At 41.8% G+C, this 16,633-nt stretch overlaps 1 protein-coding gene across 4 annotated transcripts in view; it reads left to right on the forward strand.

Annotated features, from left to right (window-relative positions):
* Positions 1-16,633, forward strand: part of LOC137529138 (synaptotagmin-like protein 2) — a 193,201-nt gene that overhangs the window by 140,427 nt on the left and 36,141 nt on the right. For all 4 annotated transcript variants that reach the window (XM_068251148.1, XM_068251149.1, XM_068251150.1 and 1 more), the window contains 4 exons: positions 4,955-5,053; positions 9,696-9,787; positions 9,970-10,071; positions 12,947-13,116. In XM_068251148.1, coding sequence (XP_068107249.1) covers positions 4,955-5,053; positions 9,696-9,787; positions 9,970-10,071; positions 12,947-13,116 — 463 coding nt within the window. The remainder of the gene's footprint in view (positions 1-4,954; positions 5,054-9,695; positions 9,788-9,969; positions 10,072-12,946; positions 13,117-16,633) is intronic.

Raw genomic sequence — 16,633 nt, forward strand, 5'->3', positions numbered from 1 at the left:
TTCTTAAAAATATAAGCACAACAAACCAAAACTTCTCATAGTGAGTATTGCCTCATCAGTGACACTCTTGTGCATAAACACACACTGCGTGAGGGTAAAGATTACTATCACCAGGGCTAGATGGGGATCACACACCCCCCTTGCTTTCCCTGCTCACCAGAGGAATTCTTGGCAGTATTGCATATCATAAAACATCCATGCTGTGGAACCTTAAAAACATCAAGGAATCTCTCATAGCGTAAAAACGTTTTAATAAGCTCCCAATGGCCCCCAAGTAAAAAGCTGCGTACATAAAAATCTCTTGCGTAATAACATATCACATATCACAATACCACATCGCCGCCAGCTCCGGTCACCTCTCACATGCCCAGGCCGCGTCTCCTATGATGATTGGTAGTACAGCGTGCGTCCTCCAAGCTCCGCCCTACGCGTTTCGTCACGTTATTGGTTGTGACTCATCAGGGGCTGGAGTGCGCACGTTCCCTGTAGCATTAAGTATGCTTAACCCCACCTCACGGTGAAAATCTTATTGCATAACATTAGTAGTTGCTGTCTATCATCTTAGTAGCAGAAATTGGTAGCAGCAACCAATTCCTCGTACTCACAGTAGTTAATATTTGGCTGAAATGGTTGTTTTGCGCAGTCTTGGGTAAGAACCTGGTGTGTAGCCAGCTGCCTCTAACATTGCTTAGCAATCCATACTGCCCGAGGGAAGTATCTAACTTTTTAAATCCCATAAGTCACAGGTTTGATTTTAGTCTCTCATGTGGCATCATCTGTAAAGTGCTTTATTTAACATCAGCCAATCAAAGAGCTTAGTGTGCGTACACTCGCACAATCAATGACTGTCGGCCACAGTGATCAGGACTTGATCCCTCAGGTGGTATTTCAGGGCCAGGGCTGTACAGACACATATAGACTTTGCAGGAAGGAGGAGAGATGACACTGCAGGACACAACAGAGGCTTCCAGTGGGCCGGGACTTAAGAGAAGCTGTAGTGAAAATAACATAATAATTGAAATTGCTTATTTTTTTCAATATTTATAAATTATTTAGTCAGTGTTTTATCATTGTAAAATCTTTACTCTTCCCGATTTACATGCTGAAATTTATCACTGGTGGTGACCTCTTTAGTCCTGCCAGGTGATCTGTATGGAATGTTCGTTACTGAGAGTTCTATGCACAGAGGCAGATACTGCTTGCTTGGCAGTTGGAAAAAGCTGTTATTTCACACAATGCAATGAGGTTTACAGACAAACTGTCAAGACCAAGGTCGTGACATCACACTGTGGGAGGAGTTTCACCACAATAGCAGCCATACCGATCTCCCCGATAATCTTATTTGAGAAAGGGTAATCCGCTACTGATTGGAATGAAGCTCAATCCTTGGTTAAGGTTATTCTTTGAGGCAAACAATGTACTCACAGAAATGGACCGGCACTTATGATCTTTTAACTATGTATCGGGGAGCTGTACACATGCTGGCCACATACTGGCTTGCCAGGTTTACACTACAGTGTGTGTACACCTATACACACCATGACTAGCCCTGCTCTAGGAAGACCTTTGTACCTGGAGTGACCTGTAAGAGTATTCTAAATGCACACCTTTATTCATTTACTTAATGTGGCTGCCTCTTCATAACAACTGGTACTAATTCCAAACAAAACAAACATTAGAAAAGTACAGTTCACAATTTGACTATCATTGGAATAACTGCATTATTGCAATTGCAGCAACTGGTCACATCCTTCTCTACCTGGAAATATGCCTTATAGAGGGTTATGCTTACCTGAGTATATTACAGTAGAGAGCAGTGGGTAATCTGATATGTCGATAGATCCTATGTTATGTATAGGATCCACTCCTGTGTCTGCTGTCTCTGCTGCGGTGAGTGAAATGCATGATTGTGCAGTGCATGATGATTACAGGCACCCTACAAAAGTAAGACATATAAAGCAATGCTATACTGTATGTGACATGTGACATGTCCAATGCAACAGACACAACAAACATTCTGGGAACAAGGGGATTTTGCCTTGTATAGTGACAGCACATCTGCTATCGATATCACCATAAATGGCACAAATCCATCATCATGTGGACTGAGCCGAAGGACACATTTATACTATATACTTCAGCATACAAAAGAGAAAGAAAGGTAGCAAGCAGGTCAGCACTCAGCATGAACATGTCAATGTAACATGATAGTCAAAAGCCAATCCACAATGTCCATAGTGTGCTCAAAGAACAAGCAATGCAAAAAATGGGAGAGCAAGAACAGCTTGGCACTTGGCACTGGACGTTTATTGCCCAACAAGTTCAGTACATTTAAATGTCCATTGACAAAGCTTAAGATATGAGCTTATCATGGCAAGCAGGGGTTGTGCTGGGGTGACAGTGGGTGGCGGTGCACGGCCTGACGACAGTTTCGCTGTGCCTCTTCTGAGGCTGCATGTGCACAGAGCCTCAGAGGAAGCACAGCGAAACTGTCGTCAGGCCATGCATCTGCACCCACTGTCGCCTCAGCACAACCTCCGCTTGCCGCGATAAAAACACATCTTAAGCTTTGTCAGTGGACATTTTGAATGTACTGCACTTGTACAATAAATGTCATGAGTAGTACCAAGCTGTTCTTTCTCTCTCATTTTATACTATATTCGTTGCCTTGCAGATTAATTTTACATGTCAACGCATTGCCCATACAGTCCATGAGCCTGTTATCTCTGCGTTGTAACAGATCATGATATTCTATTTCTCTTCATGCGGGCTACAAAATGTATAGGTGCACAATGTGTACATGTTATGTGCAACATGTTATAATGTGTGTGTTATGCACAGGGCCGGATTTGTACTCTTTACCGCCCAAGGCTACTGCCACCAGCCCACCCCCCTTTGCTATAGGTAGCGAGATACCCTTCCCCCTTCCCTCCAGTGTAGGTAGCCAGATGACTCCCTTAATCCCTCCTTTTCCCACCACCTTTCAGTATAGGTAGCCAGCTCGCCTTCACACCGCAGTAGCCATCAGTGTCACTCATATCTCCACTCCTCTCCAATGCAGAAGCTTCTTCTTCCTTTGCGTCTCTAATGCTGCTTAAGTCCATAGCCGCTGGCCACAATGCAAACGTGCACAGAGAGCAAGGTGGCTGCTGCACAGGCTGCTGGCAGCAGAGTACTGCGGTCAGGCACTCGCCTGATCTCCCTGCATTGCAGCATTTGAAAGCTTGCACCAGTTTAGCCTGGTGCTTTGGTGCCCTTGCTCCTGTGGTGCCCTCTCAAGCTAATCCCCTTTTTTTCCTCCTCCCAGAAGTGGTTATTTCTGAATCATTTTCTACGTAGTACATTAATAAGGAAGTTGCAAAAGCAACTTTATATTACATACTAGAAGTAACGCCCCCCTTGAACATAGTACACAGTACATGTATGAGAAAGGCATTATACCTAAAAGAATAGGGAATTGCTAGACCAGGCATCAGTAGACCAGGGATCACTCTGGTACGGGTGGTCAATTTACATCATTTTAGAAAAAATGGTCAAACTAAGAATACTTATTTTGGTAAAGAAACAGTGAGCCTCTGTTTATCAGTGACCTGAATGTTAGATGAATAGTGTTGTGCAGAAAAATGGTGATTAATAGATTTGGTCACATCCCTGTAGCACCTTCTGCAAAGTATGTCAGTGCTGTTTATCTTGATATAAGCTCTGTTGGCTATCTGGATCCTATGACAGTCAGTGATCTAGAACAAATATGCGATTAGGAATTTCAGCATTTATGGCCTCATTGCCTTCCAGGTTTATGATTTAGCAGAAATGTAGCCAGGGTCAAGCTGACAGCCTCACATGTTCACATTAAAGGACAACTGAAGTGAGAGGGATATGAAGACTGACAGATGTATTTCCTTTTAGGCAATACCAGTTGCCTGGCTATCCTGCTGATCCCCTGCCTCTAATACTTTTAGCCGTAGACCCTGAACAAGCATGTAGCAGATCAGGTGTTTCTGACATTGTCAGATCTGACAATATTGGCTGCATGCTTGTTTCTGGTGTTCATACTACAGCCAAATAGATCCGCAGGGCTGCCAGGCAACTGGTTTTGTTTAAAAGGAAGTGAAAATCGCAGCCTCCATATTCCTCTCAGGTCCGTTGTCCTTTAAAGAAAACCTCAACTTAAAATTAAAAGTCAAAATAAGCATACACAAGTCATACTTACCTCCAGTGTAGTCTTCTCCTCAATCTCTTTCTCCTCTCCCGCATCCTGTTTGTCCACTGTGATCAAGGGAATTCTCCGTCCTCCATTTTGAAAATGACCATTACCCCATAACAGCTTTCTGGTCAGAACACTGTTAACCTGTAACATCGTCCACTTGAGCCATAGGGAAACATGGACATTACCGGGCATATCAGTTGTCCACTCAGCTATAACTGACAGCAACGGATATATAACTGACAGCAATTTATATATTTCAGTTCTGACAAAATGTTGTCAGAACTGAAAGGGATCACTGTCAGAAGAAAATGATGAGCTTCTGAGAGGAACTGATGGCAACGTAACTATGTAATGTTCATTTGAAGTTACCTCATGTGTTTATTTTGAATTGTTTTACTCAGTACAGGTTCTCTTTAAGGTTCCTTTTACACTTGGTGCAGTGGGATTGTCAACAATCGCACCACCCATTATAGCTGTGGTGTGATGAAATCAGTGAGGAATAGTTTCCATTAAAAGTATGACCCTCTTCCAGAGTTACCACCCTAATTCAAAATGCAACTCTTGTGGTGCCACGGCAGGACCCACCACTCCATGTTCAGGTCTGCTTGGATCAGGTACATCAGGTGTGACAGGCAGGGACAACATCATCAGGCCCTCTTATGTCTCTGTTTACCTTCCCTGTTATAGAGAGAGCAGAACGTTGTATAATGTAATCAAGAAGAAACGCAATAACTCTTTCATCTTCAGACAGGAATGTTGATGATCATCCAGAGGACCCTTCCCTGTCCAAATCTAGTAACGTTACCAACGCCAGAAGCATGGTGAATATTTATACGACGACAGAAAGTGAGTTTTATGGGTACTAAAATAGTTTATTGACTTTTCCAGTAACTGTTCGGCTTTTTATTGTGAATATTACTGTTGTCTTCCTGGAGATTTAATAGATGTTTTGAAACTTCCAGGAGAGTAAACTATGCAGAACGTAACAGGGCCTCCATCTGTCAGCATACCAAGCGTTCAGTTCACTCTGTTTACTCTCGTTTACAAACCGACTGTTTGTTCATCCACATCCTTTTCCTGATAAAAGCTGTGGAGTCAGGTGTGAAACAGATTGCCTGTAAGCTCTTTTGTTTTGTCATAAAAAGCTGCTGACAGCAACTACAGGGGAGGATAGAGATGCTAACAGCATGGAAAGGAGCAGTTCAAAAACCTTCTTGTATTTCCTTTGGTGTGCTCTGTACTGTGAAAGACTTTGATTTATGGGACTTTTGAAATTGAAGTGTAATTCCAGCCAGCTCCTTTAGTGATTTGGATATCATAGGGAAGGTTTAGAACCTCTGGCATGTTTTTATTTCTTCTCCAGTAATGTCACTGCATAGCCTGTGGTGATGATACTGTGGCTTTCCTACCTGTTTCCTGGAAAGCATTTTCCACATGCGCTTGTGGTGAATCTGACAGAGAATGGTGTCCGTATCTCTGGCTCCCCCTCATGGTGGCCATTAGGAATACAGAGGGAATGAGGAGGAACAGGACATCCAGCTCACAGATCAGCTACCCTGATTTTTGAGCATGCTAGAAATATAAGCCCTACCCTATAAATAAGCCCTAGCAGCAGTTAAGGAGAAAGAAAAGGAGGTGCAGTGCCGATTGGGCACCAGTCCTGTCAACCCGGCTCACAGCAAGGTTATCAGCTGTGTGCAGGGATGACAGGGCAGGTGCCTGATCAGTACAGTAGCATACCTTCGGATCCAGCAGAGGAAGAGGTGGCACAGTGGGAAAGGCAGGAGGACACACAGCACGGGAACAGCACAATACAAAGGAACAGGAAATGTTCTGCTGAGAGACAAAAGACATACCCTGAAAGTCACTAGCCCATATGCAATTAACTTTTTCTCCTGAGTTGGCTCCAAGGAGATCATTTGCATATACTCTTTTTTTTTTAAAGAGAGTCTGAAGTGTTATTTTTAATCTTTTTATTGAGCAGTCCTCTTCAGCATTAAGATCCAAGCTGATTCGCCTCATCCCCGTGGCAGAACGAGATATGTATGCCCCTGAAATACTCTAGCAAGATTCTGCAATTGCAGAATTTTGCTTCCTGGAAGAGGCAGAGCTGTGCGCAGTAGCTCTGCCTCTTCTCCAGTCAATCTCCGCCTCTCCCTGACCCTCTGTCTTCTTTCACTGAGAGGGGCGGGGAGAGGCAGAGATTGACTGTATAAGAGGCAGAGCTACTGTGCACATGTCTGCCTCTCCTGGGGAGCAAAATCTGTGACTTCAAAAGTCATGGAATTTTGCCTCGGTATTTCAGGGGCATAAATACCTTGTTCTGCTGCTGCTGGGATGCGGCAAATCAGCTTGGACTTAAAGCTGAAGATGGCTGCTCAATAAAAAGAGATAAAAAAACAAAGCGCTTCAGACTCTATTTAAAACAGTGGCAGCGCCAGGGGGTGCTTTGGGTGCTGAAGCACCCCATAAAATTCTCCAAGTATCCTATTAGCACCCCCCAGAGTGAACTGACTTTCGGCGTCTAATAGACGCCGTGTCAGTTCACCGGCAGCAGCAGCTCTGGCAGCGGCAGAGCAGGGCTACGGTAAAATTGGGTCCGAAGCCCTGCTCTGGAGACTTCGAGTCTGCAGTGCAGGGCTTCGGACGCCATTTTACAGTAGCCCTGCTCTCAGCGCGGGAGTTTCAGTTGCTGGCTGCAGAGGACCGTGGGAGCTGCGCGCCGGACCGAGGCCGGGGCAGGTGAGTAAATGTTTTTTTTTATTACAGCCAACCAGGTGTATGTTCTGGTCAAGTCTGCTACATGATTGAAGTGTTTTCTGGGCAGGTCTGCCTGCCACATGATTGCACGTATTTCTAGTCAAATCTGCTGACATGATTGCACGTATTTCTGGTCAAATCTGCTCACCTGATTGCACATATTTCTAGTCAAATCTGCTGACATGATTGCACATATTTCTAGTCAAATTTGCTGACATGATTGCACGTATTTCTGGTCAAATCTGCTGACATGATTGCATGCATTTTCCAGTCAAGTCTGCCGACATGATTGCACATATTTCTAGTCAAATCTGCTGCCCTGATTGCATGTATTTCTAGTCAAATCTGCTGACATGATTGCACGTATTTCTGGTCAAATCTGCTGACATGATTGCACGTATTCCTGGTCAAATCTGCTGACATGATTGCATGTATTTCTGGTCAAATCTGCTGACATGATTGCACGTATTTCTAGTCAAATCTGCTGACAAGATTGCACGTATTTCTAGTCAAATCTGCTGACATGATTGCACGTATCTCTGGTCAAATCTGCTGACATGATTGCACATATTTCTAGTCAAATCTGCTGACATGATTGCGCGTTTTTTCTGTTCAAATCTGCTGACATGATTGCATGTATTTTCTGGTCAAATCTGCTGACATGATTGCACGTATTTTCTGGTCAAATCTGCTGACATGATTGCACATATTTTCTAGTCAAATCTGCTGACATGATTGCACATATTTTCTAGTCAAATCTGCCGACATGATTGCACGTATTTTCTGGTCAAATCTGCCGACATGATTGAGCGTGTTTTCTGGTCAAATCTGCCAACATGATTGAACGTGTTTTTTAGTCAAATCTGCCGACATGATTGAATGTATTTTCTGGGCAAATCTGCTCACATTACGTGTATTTTCTTGAGAAAATCTGCACAATTATGTGAATCTTCTGGGGAAAGGGTCACCAAAACTTGGGCCCACTGTCTTTGCGTTGCACTTTTAAATTAGTTAGCTCCGCCCTCATCTGTTCATGGCCATGCCCATTTTTTTGCCACTGTAAACAGCTATTTCCCACAATGCAGCAAGGTTCACAGACCGGAAACTGCCAAGAATACGTACTCAGAATTTCTTTGTGGTAAGATGGTCTGTTTGTGAAAAGAAATAGATTTCTCATGTAAAAGGGGGTATCAGCTACTGATTGGGATAAAGTTCAATTCTTGATCGGAGTTTCTCTTTAAGCCATGCCCTAGTCACGCATACCATAAGATTACATAAGAAAAATGTTTTGTCATTCCAACCACACTGGTCCTTTCTATCCTGGTTCATTTTCCTTCATATTAGTATTTCGAAATACTAATTATATATCAATTTAAAGGATGGGAATAACATTTTGAGTCAATTTAACACATTTTTCCGTAGATAAAATACAAATATTCACATAGATCTGTACATGAAAAGAGGGACAAATGAGGAAGAAAGGACGACAGAGGAATTGGGTTCCCAAAGAGGGACATTGGGAGCTATACTGTCTTGTTTTCGGGGAAACACATGTATTATGTCACTTCTACAGGAAGCATGATACAATCTCTGGATTGATGGTATAAGGCTTCCCAACTATATCCTACAGAAAGACAGTCAGAGACATGTAAATAATTCTGGCTTGCATGGAAATTGTATGCATTTTAATATAATCTATAATAGGCCCAATAAAAAAAGAGGACGTACATTTGATTTGCCCAGTTCCAAGATGCATACAGTTTGCATGCAAACCAGAATTATTAGTACTGTATATCACTAATTGTCTCAAACCCTAAATTAAAAAAACATTTAGTTGATTTATATTAGTGGTATTTTATATATGGCACCATTTACCACTTTCTTTCCAGTGTGTAGCGTTTTAGAATTGCAAACTGGAAAGGAGACAGCAGCGCATGTACAGTAGTTAAGTTAGTTGTCAACAATACTGGTTATTGTTGGGTGAAGTTTTGGCTTTTACACACTGGAGAATTTGTAGCCTAAACAGCCACTTGTGATCATTTCAGGTGACAGTCTAGTTGTACAGGTATCACTCGACACGGGTGAACAACTCTTTAGTAATCCGCCAAATTGGAACATACTCAGCTGATTACTTTAATGTTTCCAGCAACTCGCAGGGATGCCTCCAGCTTATGGGGGACAGAATGTGCTGCTCAGCAAGTAGTTGAGTAGAATTTATATACAATGCAATGTAAGTATTATGCAGATTGATCAAGAAAGAGGTTTTAAGGTGACAAGAGGTCTGAAGCATTGTGTTATTTATCCAGCCTGAGCAATATGTGCTCAGTTGGATACCTCCTTGTCTTTATGTTTCTCTGGGAGTTCTGGTTTCCCATCTCAAACCAAAAACGACATTTGCTGCTCAGTATCTGCGTTTGTGTGACATTAGGTTGTGACCTGCCAAAGGATGTTATGCAAATTGTTCTCTGTTCTTTAAAATACCACGGTGCTTCAGAAATTCTGAAAAATAAATATAAGCTGAAATAGAGATCTGTGGCGGAAATTTTATTTGAAAATTGTGGTGACCACCAGCGTATGCTGTGGAAGGTGGAGCTCTGCTGCTTGTAGAACACACAATACCAGATAAATGTATCTTGTTTGTATACAGAGGAATGTTTTGGTCTCGGACACAGGCCTTCCCCAAGGTTTTGTCTCTTTACTATTAATTTCCTCCTTTTGTTTGTCTCAGCATATAACAAACCCAACACTTTAAGCCACCAACTTCTGGAGCCTGAACGAGCTAAAGAGCTGAGCAGATCCACCCCAGCCCTGTATTCTGAGGTGAGAGGCCAATTTTATTTTACAGGCAAAACACAATCTCCAGACTCCACACCACTCAGATTGTTGCAGGAGTGTGTTGTACGTTTGGTAACACAACAAATCTTCCTGCCGTCTTTTTACAGAAATCCTTTTTAGTGTCTTACAGAAATATTTTATTTGCGTGTTTTCTGATTACATTTTAGACAGAATCGGACACTGCTTCTGAAATTAGCTTCAAGCTAAAGAGACACAGAAAGACCCACAGTAGTGGCAGCAATTCCTCAGATATGGCGTCCGTCTCTTCTGTGAGTATCCGCTAAGTGTTCTTTTCCTAGATGGATGGTAGATTTTACTGTGATAAATATTTTTGTATTTAAAGCTAAATGTCTGGCAACAATGCTCTACTAGCCCTGCATCAGTATTTAGAGCAGAAATTGCTGCTAACTGTGTATAAGCTACTTATACATTGAAAGAAGTTAAATAAAAGATTTGCTGTATGCTGGAACCCCTTCACTACTCCCTCCTCTCCTTTTCATCTTCAGGATGGTTTGTAAGACATTACGGCATACAGTATATTTATATTTGTGCCTGGACATGGGCTGCAGACATGAGGTGACATCCATCACAGTAAATACATGTATTAGGACAACAGAGGGTAACATTTGGCAAAGGACAAGAAAGGTAGTGCTGTTGGCACCTATGGAAATTAACAGAAATGCTCAAGCATGAGTTTGAGATAGCATGGACCCCACACTCCTGACTGAATGTCCTGATAGTAATGGCAGTGCACCTGCACTTCTAACCTTCTTCTAAGCCCCACACTACTGACTGAATGTCCTGATAGTAATGTGACTGAGTGTCCTGATAGCTGAAGCAAAAAAAAAAAAAAATTATGATATAATGATTTGTATGTGTAGAAATAAAACATCAGGAGCAGAGACATAAGTCTAATATTGTTTTCAGTACAGGAAGAGTTAAGAAACTCTAGTTATCTATGCAAAAGACCCATTGAGCTCTACGACTTTCAAAGTCACAGAGAGCTCTGTCTTCTGAAGCTTGTTATCTTAGCTAATGTAAGAGTGAACAGAGGCACCAGCAGGATAAAAGGTTCTAAAAGGCTTAAAATCCCTCAGGAGGTGGTGGTGGACTCGCCTTCCCGAAGCAGACCAGATACCGTCAGTTTTATGACAACAGGTTTATTAATATACTCCAAAACAAACAGTGCAACGCGTTTCACGGGTATGTTCCCGCTTCCTCAGGCAATAAGCAGATAGGAGTACACAGTATAGTCTTAAGGTCACGAATAGCGCCTCAGACTACAGTCTTCCTCCAGACTCTGGCACCTTGATTTCCAAATGACATGTAAAAGTTGTTTTCATCCGAAAAAAGTACTTTGGACCACTCAGCAACAGTCCAGTGCTGCTTCTCTGTAGCCCAGGTCAGGCTGCTCTGCCGTTGTTTCTGGTTCAAAAGATGCTTCCATCTGCTGAAAAGCTTTATGGAGATGAAGATTTCACTTTTCAGCACAAACTGGCACCTGCTCACAGTGCCAAAACCACTGGTAAATGGTTTACTGACCATGGTATTACTGTGCTCAATTGGCCTACCAACTCTCCTGACCTGAACCCCATAGAGAATCTGTGGAATATTGTGAAGAGAAAGTTGAGAGACGCAAGACCCAACACTCTGGATGAGCTTAAGGCTGCAATCGAAGCATCCTGGGCCTCCATAACACCTGAGCAGTGCCACAGGCTGATTGCCTCCATGCCACGCCACATTGAAGCAGTCATTTCTGCAAAAGGATTCCCGACCAAGTATTGAGTGCATGACTGAACATAATTATTTGAAGGTTGACTTTTTTTGTTTTAAAAACACTTTTCTTTTATTGGTCGGATGGAATATGCTAATTTTTTTGAGATAGGAATGTAGAGTTTTCATGAGCTGTATGCCAAAATGATCAATATTAAAACAATAAAAGGCTTAAACTACTTCAGTTGTAGTGTAATGAATCTAAAATATATGAAAGTCTAATGTTTATCAATATATTACAGAAAATAGTGAACTTTATCACAATATGCTAATTTTTTTAGAAGATCCTGTATATATGCATGTGTATATATATGTATGTGTGTGTGTGTATATATATATATATATATATATATATATATATATATATATATATATATATATATATATATATATATATATATATACTGGTTGACTATCTATTGAAGTGACTATTGAAGTGACTAATAAGCAGGAGTTGGGTGTTTGTTTCCCCAACAGCTTCATTGCCAAAGCTCTAAGGGTATTTACTCTTACATGAAAACCCTTTCATGTAAGAGCGTAAGTACCCTTACAGCGTTGCAATAAATTACACCACCCCGCAAAAATCCAAGATGTTTCGCCCCCTCAAAATAGGGGGCTTCGTCAGGGGTACACATGGAAACAGTGCTAAGGTGTGAGTGCCATGTGCAAAATATTACATAAGGTATACAATAAATATAGCCTTCTGGCTCAATAAAGCAGCCAACGCATTGAATTTAATGATCAATTAAAAGTTAAGTTTTGTTCAATTAAAAGTTTTGCTAGTAATTATCTCCTCCAGCAAGGATACAAATTGTGTTCCATTCTGGAAAGAAAGTTCCATGTCCACACAACGAATAGCTGCAACTACACTTTAAAAAAACCCTGAAGGTGGTTTAAAATAAGTTTGATACCCAAACAAGAGGGAAGCTCTTGGATCCACCAGAGGCTTCCCACTTCCTCCTCAAGATCACCGCCACTCCCCGAGATCCTCTGACAGTTTGACATCATGCACCCCGAGATTGATGGTTGAACCACACCGTCTTACACAAGACAAATTCTAACCACCTAATAGAATTTTTTTTTTAATCTAGTCCAGATTTGCTGAAGGAATTACGATCTCCTCACTGGAGATGCTTGCAGATTTTTTGGAAATTGCTTAATCATGCCAGGGTATTCTAGATATTGTTTTAACTTAATTTTGCTTGCTACTTATATGGGTCAGATGTAGATATTTTGATTCTAATTAAATATTTTGAAATGTAGGGACATAGAACTATGATAAATACTGTAATAGCCTTCATACTTTAGTCTTATTAGTGACTCCATTGCCCTGAAGTCTGAGGAATACATCTGTCCTATCTCTTATGGCAGGTCAGTAACAGTGTCCTGAGTGTGTACAGCGGGGATTTCGGTAGTGTGGATGCACAAGGTACAATTCAGTTCTCCCTGGACTATGATGAGAAGAATCGGGAGTTCCAGATCTACGTGTCCCAGTGCAAAGACCTGGCTGTGGTGGATGAGAAGAAAGGAAGATCAGACCCGTTAGTATATATTTTTGTTTATCTTTTGCTTTCAACCCAAAGTAATCAGCAGATAGATTGGAATTATATAAGGAAATGTTAATAAAGCCCAAGTCTGTGTAGAGATGTTTTTTCTAGAACTGTGCAAGCAATCTGTAGAAGTGATTGTTGTTGTTTTTTTAATCATTGTTCAAGTTCCTCAATAAGCTAATGTTATTAGTGCAGTTGGCTGATGGTGTAATGGTTAAGGGCTCTGCCTCTGACACAGGAGACCAGGGTTCGAATCTCGGCTCTGCCTGTTCAGTAAGCCAGCACTAATTCAGTAGGAGACCTTTGGCAAGTCTCCCTTACACTGCTACTGCCAATAGAGCGCGCCCTAGTGGCTGCTGCTCTGCTCTGGCGCTTTGAGTCCGCAAGGAGAAAAGCGCAATATAAATGTTATTTGTCTTGTCTTGTCTTGTCTAGTGCCCTGGCTGCATATTGAAATCTTTTAAGAAAGTTGTCTGAGCCCTCCCATCTTGCAGTCTGAACAACATGATGGTGCTTAGCAAACTATTAACCCTTCTGTTAACTCCTTCAGATGGGCTGCTTGGAGTCATAAGACCAAATGTTAAGTTATGGAAGTCTAATTTCACACAAACAGGTTTGAGCTGTCTGCTATCAAAAGCATTTGTGCCTCTGGCTGTTCTTCATTATATGGTTGTAAGAAGGGTTTGCTGTGCTTGAATGCTGTTGTCAGAGCCTTTCACACTTAGTTGTGTAATTAGCAGTTGGGTAGACGGTTTCTTTTATAATGTGAGGGACAGAGGAGGTCATGGTCAGCAGGTGAAACATGAATTCAGCTCTTCAGAGAATATTATAATTACCCTCTACCCAAATAGTGGGCAGCACGGTAGCCTGGTATATAGCACTCTTGCCTTGCAGCACTAGGTCCCAGATTCCAATCCCAGCCAGGGCTCTATCTGCATAGAGTTTGTATTTTCTCCCCGTGTCTGCGTGGGTTTCCTCCCACATCCTAAAAACATACACATAAGTTAATTGGTTCACCCCTAAAATGGCCCTAGTCTACAATGGACATATGGCTGTGGTAGGGATTAGATTGTAAGCCCCTCTGAGGGATAGTTAGTATATACCGGTACTCTGTATTCATACAAGCTGCGCTCAATTGCTCCTATGGGATCAGTCCTCATACACAATGTTTTCACCATCAGTCTATTCAACAGTAGTACTTCAGCAGGTGCTATCAAAAACGCCAATTCAGTGAGATACCACCACCACACCCCAAGCAGTGGGCACTCACCGCATATATATGACCCTCTGTTAGATGGGTCACCAGTGCCTATGGGGTCATCTGGCCGCCCCCTGCCACATCGAGCACTTTCTGTTCGCTGTTAACACCTCCTCATAGGATCATTACACCTCAAAAGACATAATCGGAACCACTATAGTGTAAAACCATAAAAAACTTTTAATATTTAAAGAAATTTGCACTCACAAGCATAATTGTGGAGAATGTGAGAAAATAAATACTGATATTATTGGCAAGTGACCAGATATCAAGGCCATAATCATTCTCTTGCAATGTGCACAAATGAATAATTTCTGCTTTCATATATATATAACTGCAGTCATGGATACTGTCATATGGAGGTTGATTTTACTGACCTTACATCTGATTAATGCTGATTTGCACATAAATGCTGATCTTGTGGTCATGTGTACATTATACAGGTAACCACAGCAGGATGTGTCCCTTCTCTCCTCTACCCATTGATTCTATAATCCACCTGTGTATGATGGGAGGGACAGAGTAAAGGAAAGCTCAAACCTGCCAGTTATTAAAATAAAACGTTATGAAAAAACGAGTTGGTGCCAAGGAGGACATACCATAGAGGTTGCGTAGAATAGTTTTTGGACAACTGATCTAGATGACTACGGTAGATCTAATGAAAACAAGTGTGTATGATATCAGCCTATTACGTTTTAGCCTAGCCGCATTGTACGCTGTGCTGTCCCACAACAGGGGTTCACTTTAACAGTTCAGGTTCTCTTCCTGTACTTTATATTCTTGGAGCGGTTTTTGTGCAACAACCTTGCCCAGAGCAAGAACTACAATACAATTATATTGCTAAACTATTTCTGCTTTGCTGTGATTGAGAGGTTTCTTTTTTGTACATCAGCCATAGCAAAGAATGTGCTTATTATAAGACATTTGATATTTCAAGGACAGGAGAAACCAGTTTGATAAATGCAGTGCTGCATTCACGTGTAATTAATGTCTCCATTTGCAGCTGTACTTGGGCATCTCATTTATTTATTCACTGACAGGAATGCAAATAGGTCTTGACACTGTCAGCAGACAAAGCACAATGGTGTTTATATTGAGAAGTTTAATCACTGGTATTGGGATAAAGTAGCAGGCAGGTTTGTTTATCGTATTAACTCATTTCCTTCTTCTGACACTTTCTTCCCTAATACTTATAGACTTGGGCTCTGTTCCCATCTGCTGCCGGATCAGGTATGGCCAGCGGGAGCAGACTGTGTAGTGTCTGCTCTGATGGTCTGGCTGGAGCCCGGGGCGTTTATGCTCCCCATAGGCTTTATGGCGGAACGCATCCACCTGCCCGGGATTATCGTAGACTGCACAGAAGTGTGGTCCGCTTACTGCAACGGATTCTGCATGACAAGTGTAAATGGTTCCTGTTTATAAATAGGAGCTGTTCACTGTCCGTTTAGCGATGAACAGAGAACGAACAAAAAATGTCCGTTCTCTGCTCTAGTGGGAAAACAGTTCTTAAATGTGGCTGCTTATCCATCACACCGGAAATGCCCAGAGGGCTGTATCCACCTGTGTTCAAAGCGAGACTCCAGACTTCTGCTGCTTTATTCTCATTTTGAAAGTCTCCACTCACCAGTGACTGGCAGAGAATCTCTTCAGTGGAGTCACAGACAGTAACATTTTTTTTAAGCTGTGGCATCCATGAAGGATATACAATTGCTCCTGTCCTTCCTCTTCAGAGTGGGATTGGGCTTCACCTCCAATTTAAAGACAGATTGCTATATATAAGATAGTAAGTGTTGTGCCTTCATAATCATACAATTACAGTGTGTTTTATGAATGAGCATCTGGAGGACATTTGCAGTAACATGGATCTCCACTGTTAAGCAAGTGTTATGGTGAAATTTAACATTTCAGTAAGCGCTATAAGCCCTTTTTATTTGCTGCACCTAAGAGCTGATGCATTGACATTGTATTGGATGAACGCTATGCAGGCCCTTTCTGGAAAAAAGAGCAGGTTGAGTTTGCATGTTTTGGAAAGACAGATGTGCAAACAACTTTTCCTATATGAATGCATGGGTTTATTCTGCATGTCTATTGGTCTGCTGCTATCTGCTCTGGAAAGTGGCGTAAACAGCCTAAGTCATGAAAACTACAGTTCATCTGCCTATAGAACCAACTGGATTTTGTTGGTTTTTTATCTCTCCTCCTCTGGACAGGAATGAACAATCAGAATTAGACTTTTTTAGACATAGCAAA

Source organism: Hyperolius riggenbachi, chromosome 8, assembly GCF_040937935.1.
Source record: "Hyperolius riggenbachi isolate aHypRig1 chromosome 8, aHypRig1.pri, whole genome shotgun sequence".
Taxonomy (NCBI): Eukaryota; Metazoa; Chordata; class Amphibia; order Anura; family Hyperoliidae; genus Hyperolius; species Hyperolius riggenbachi.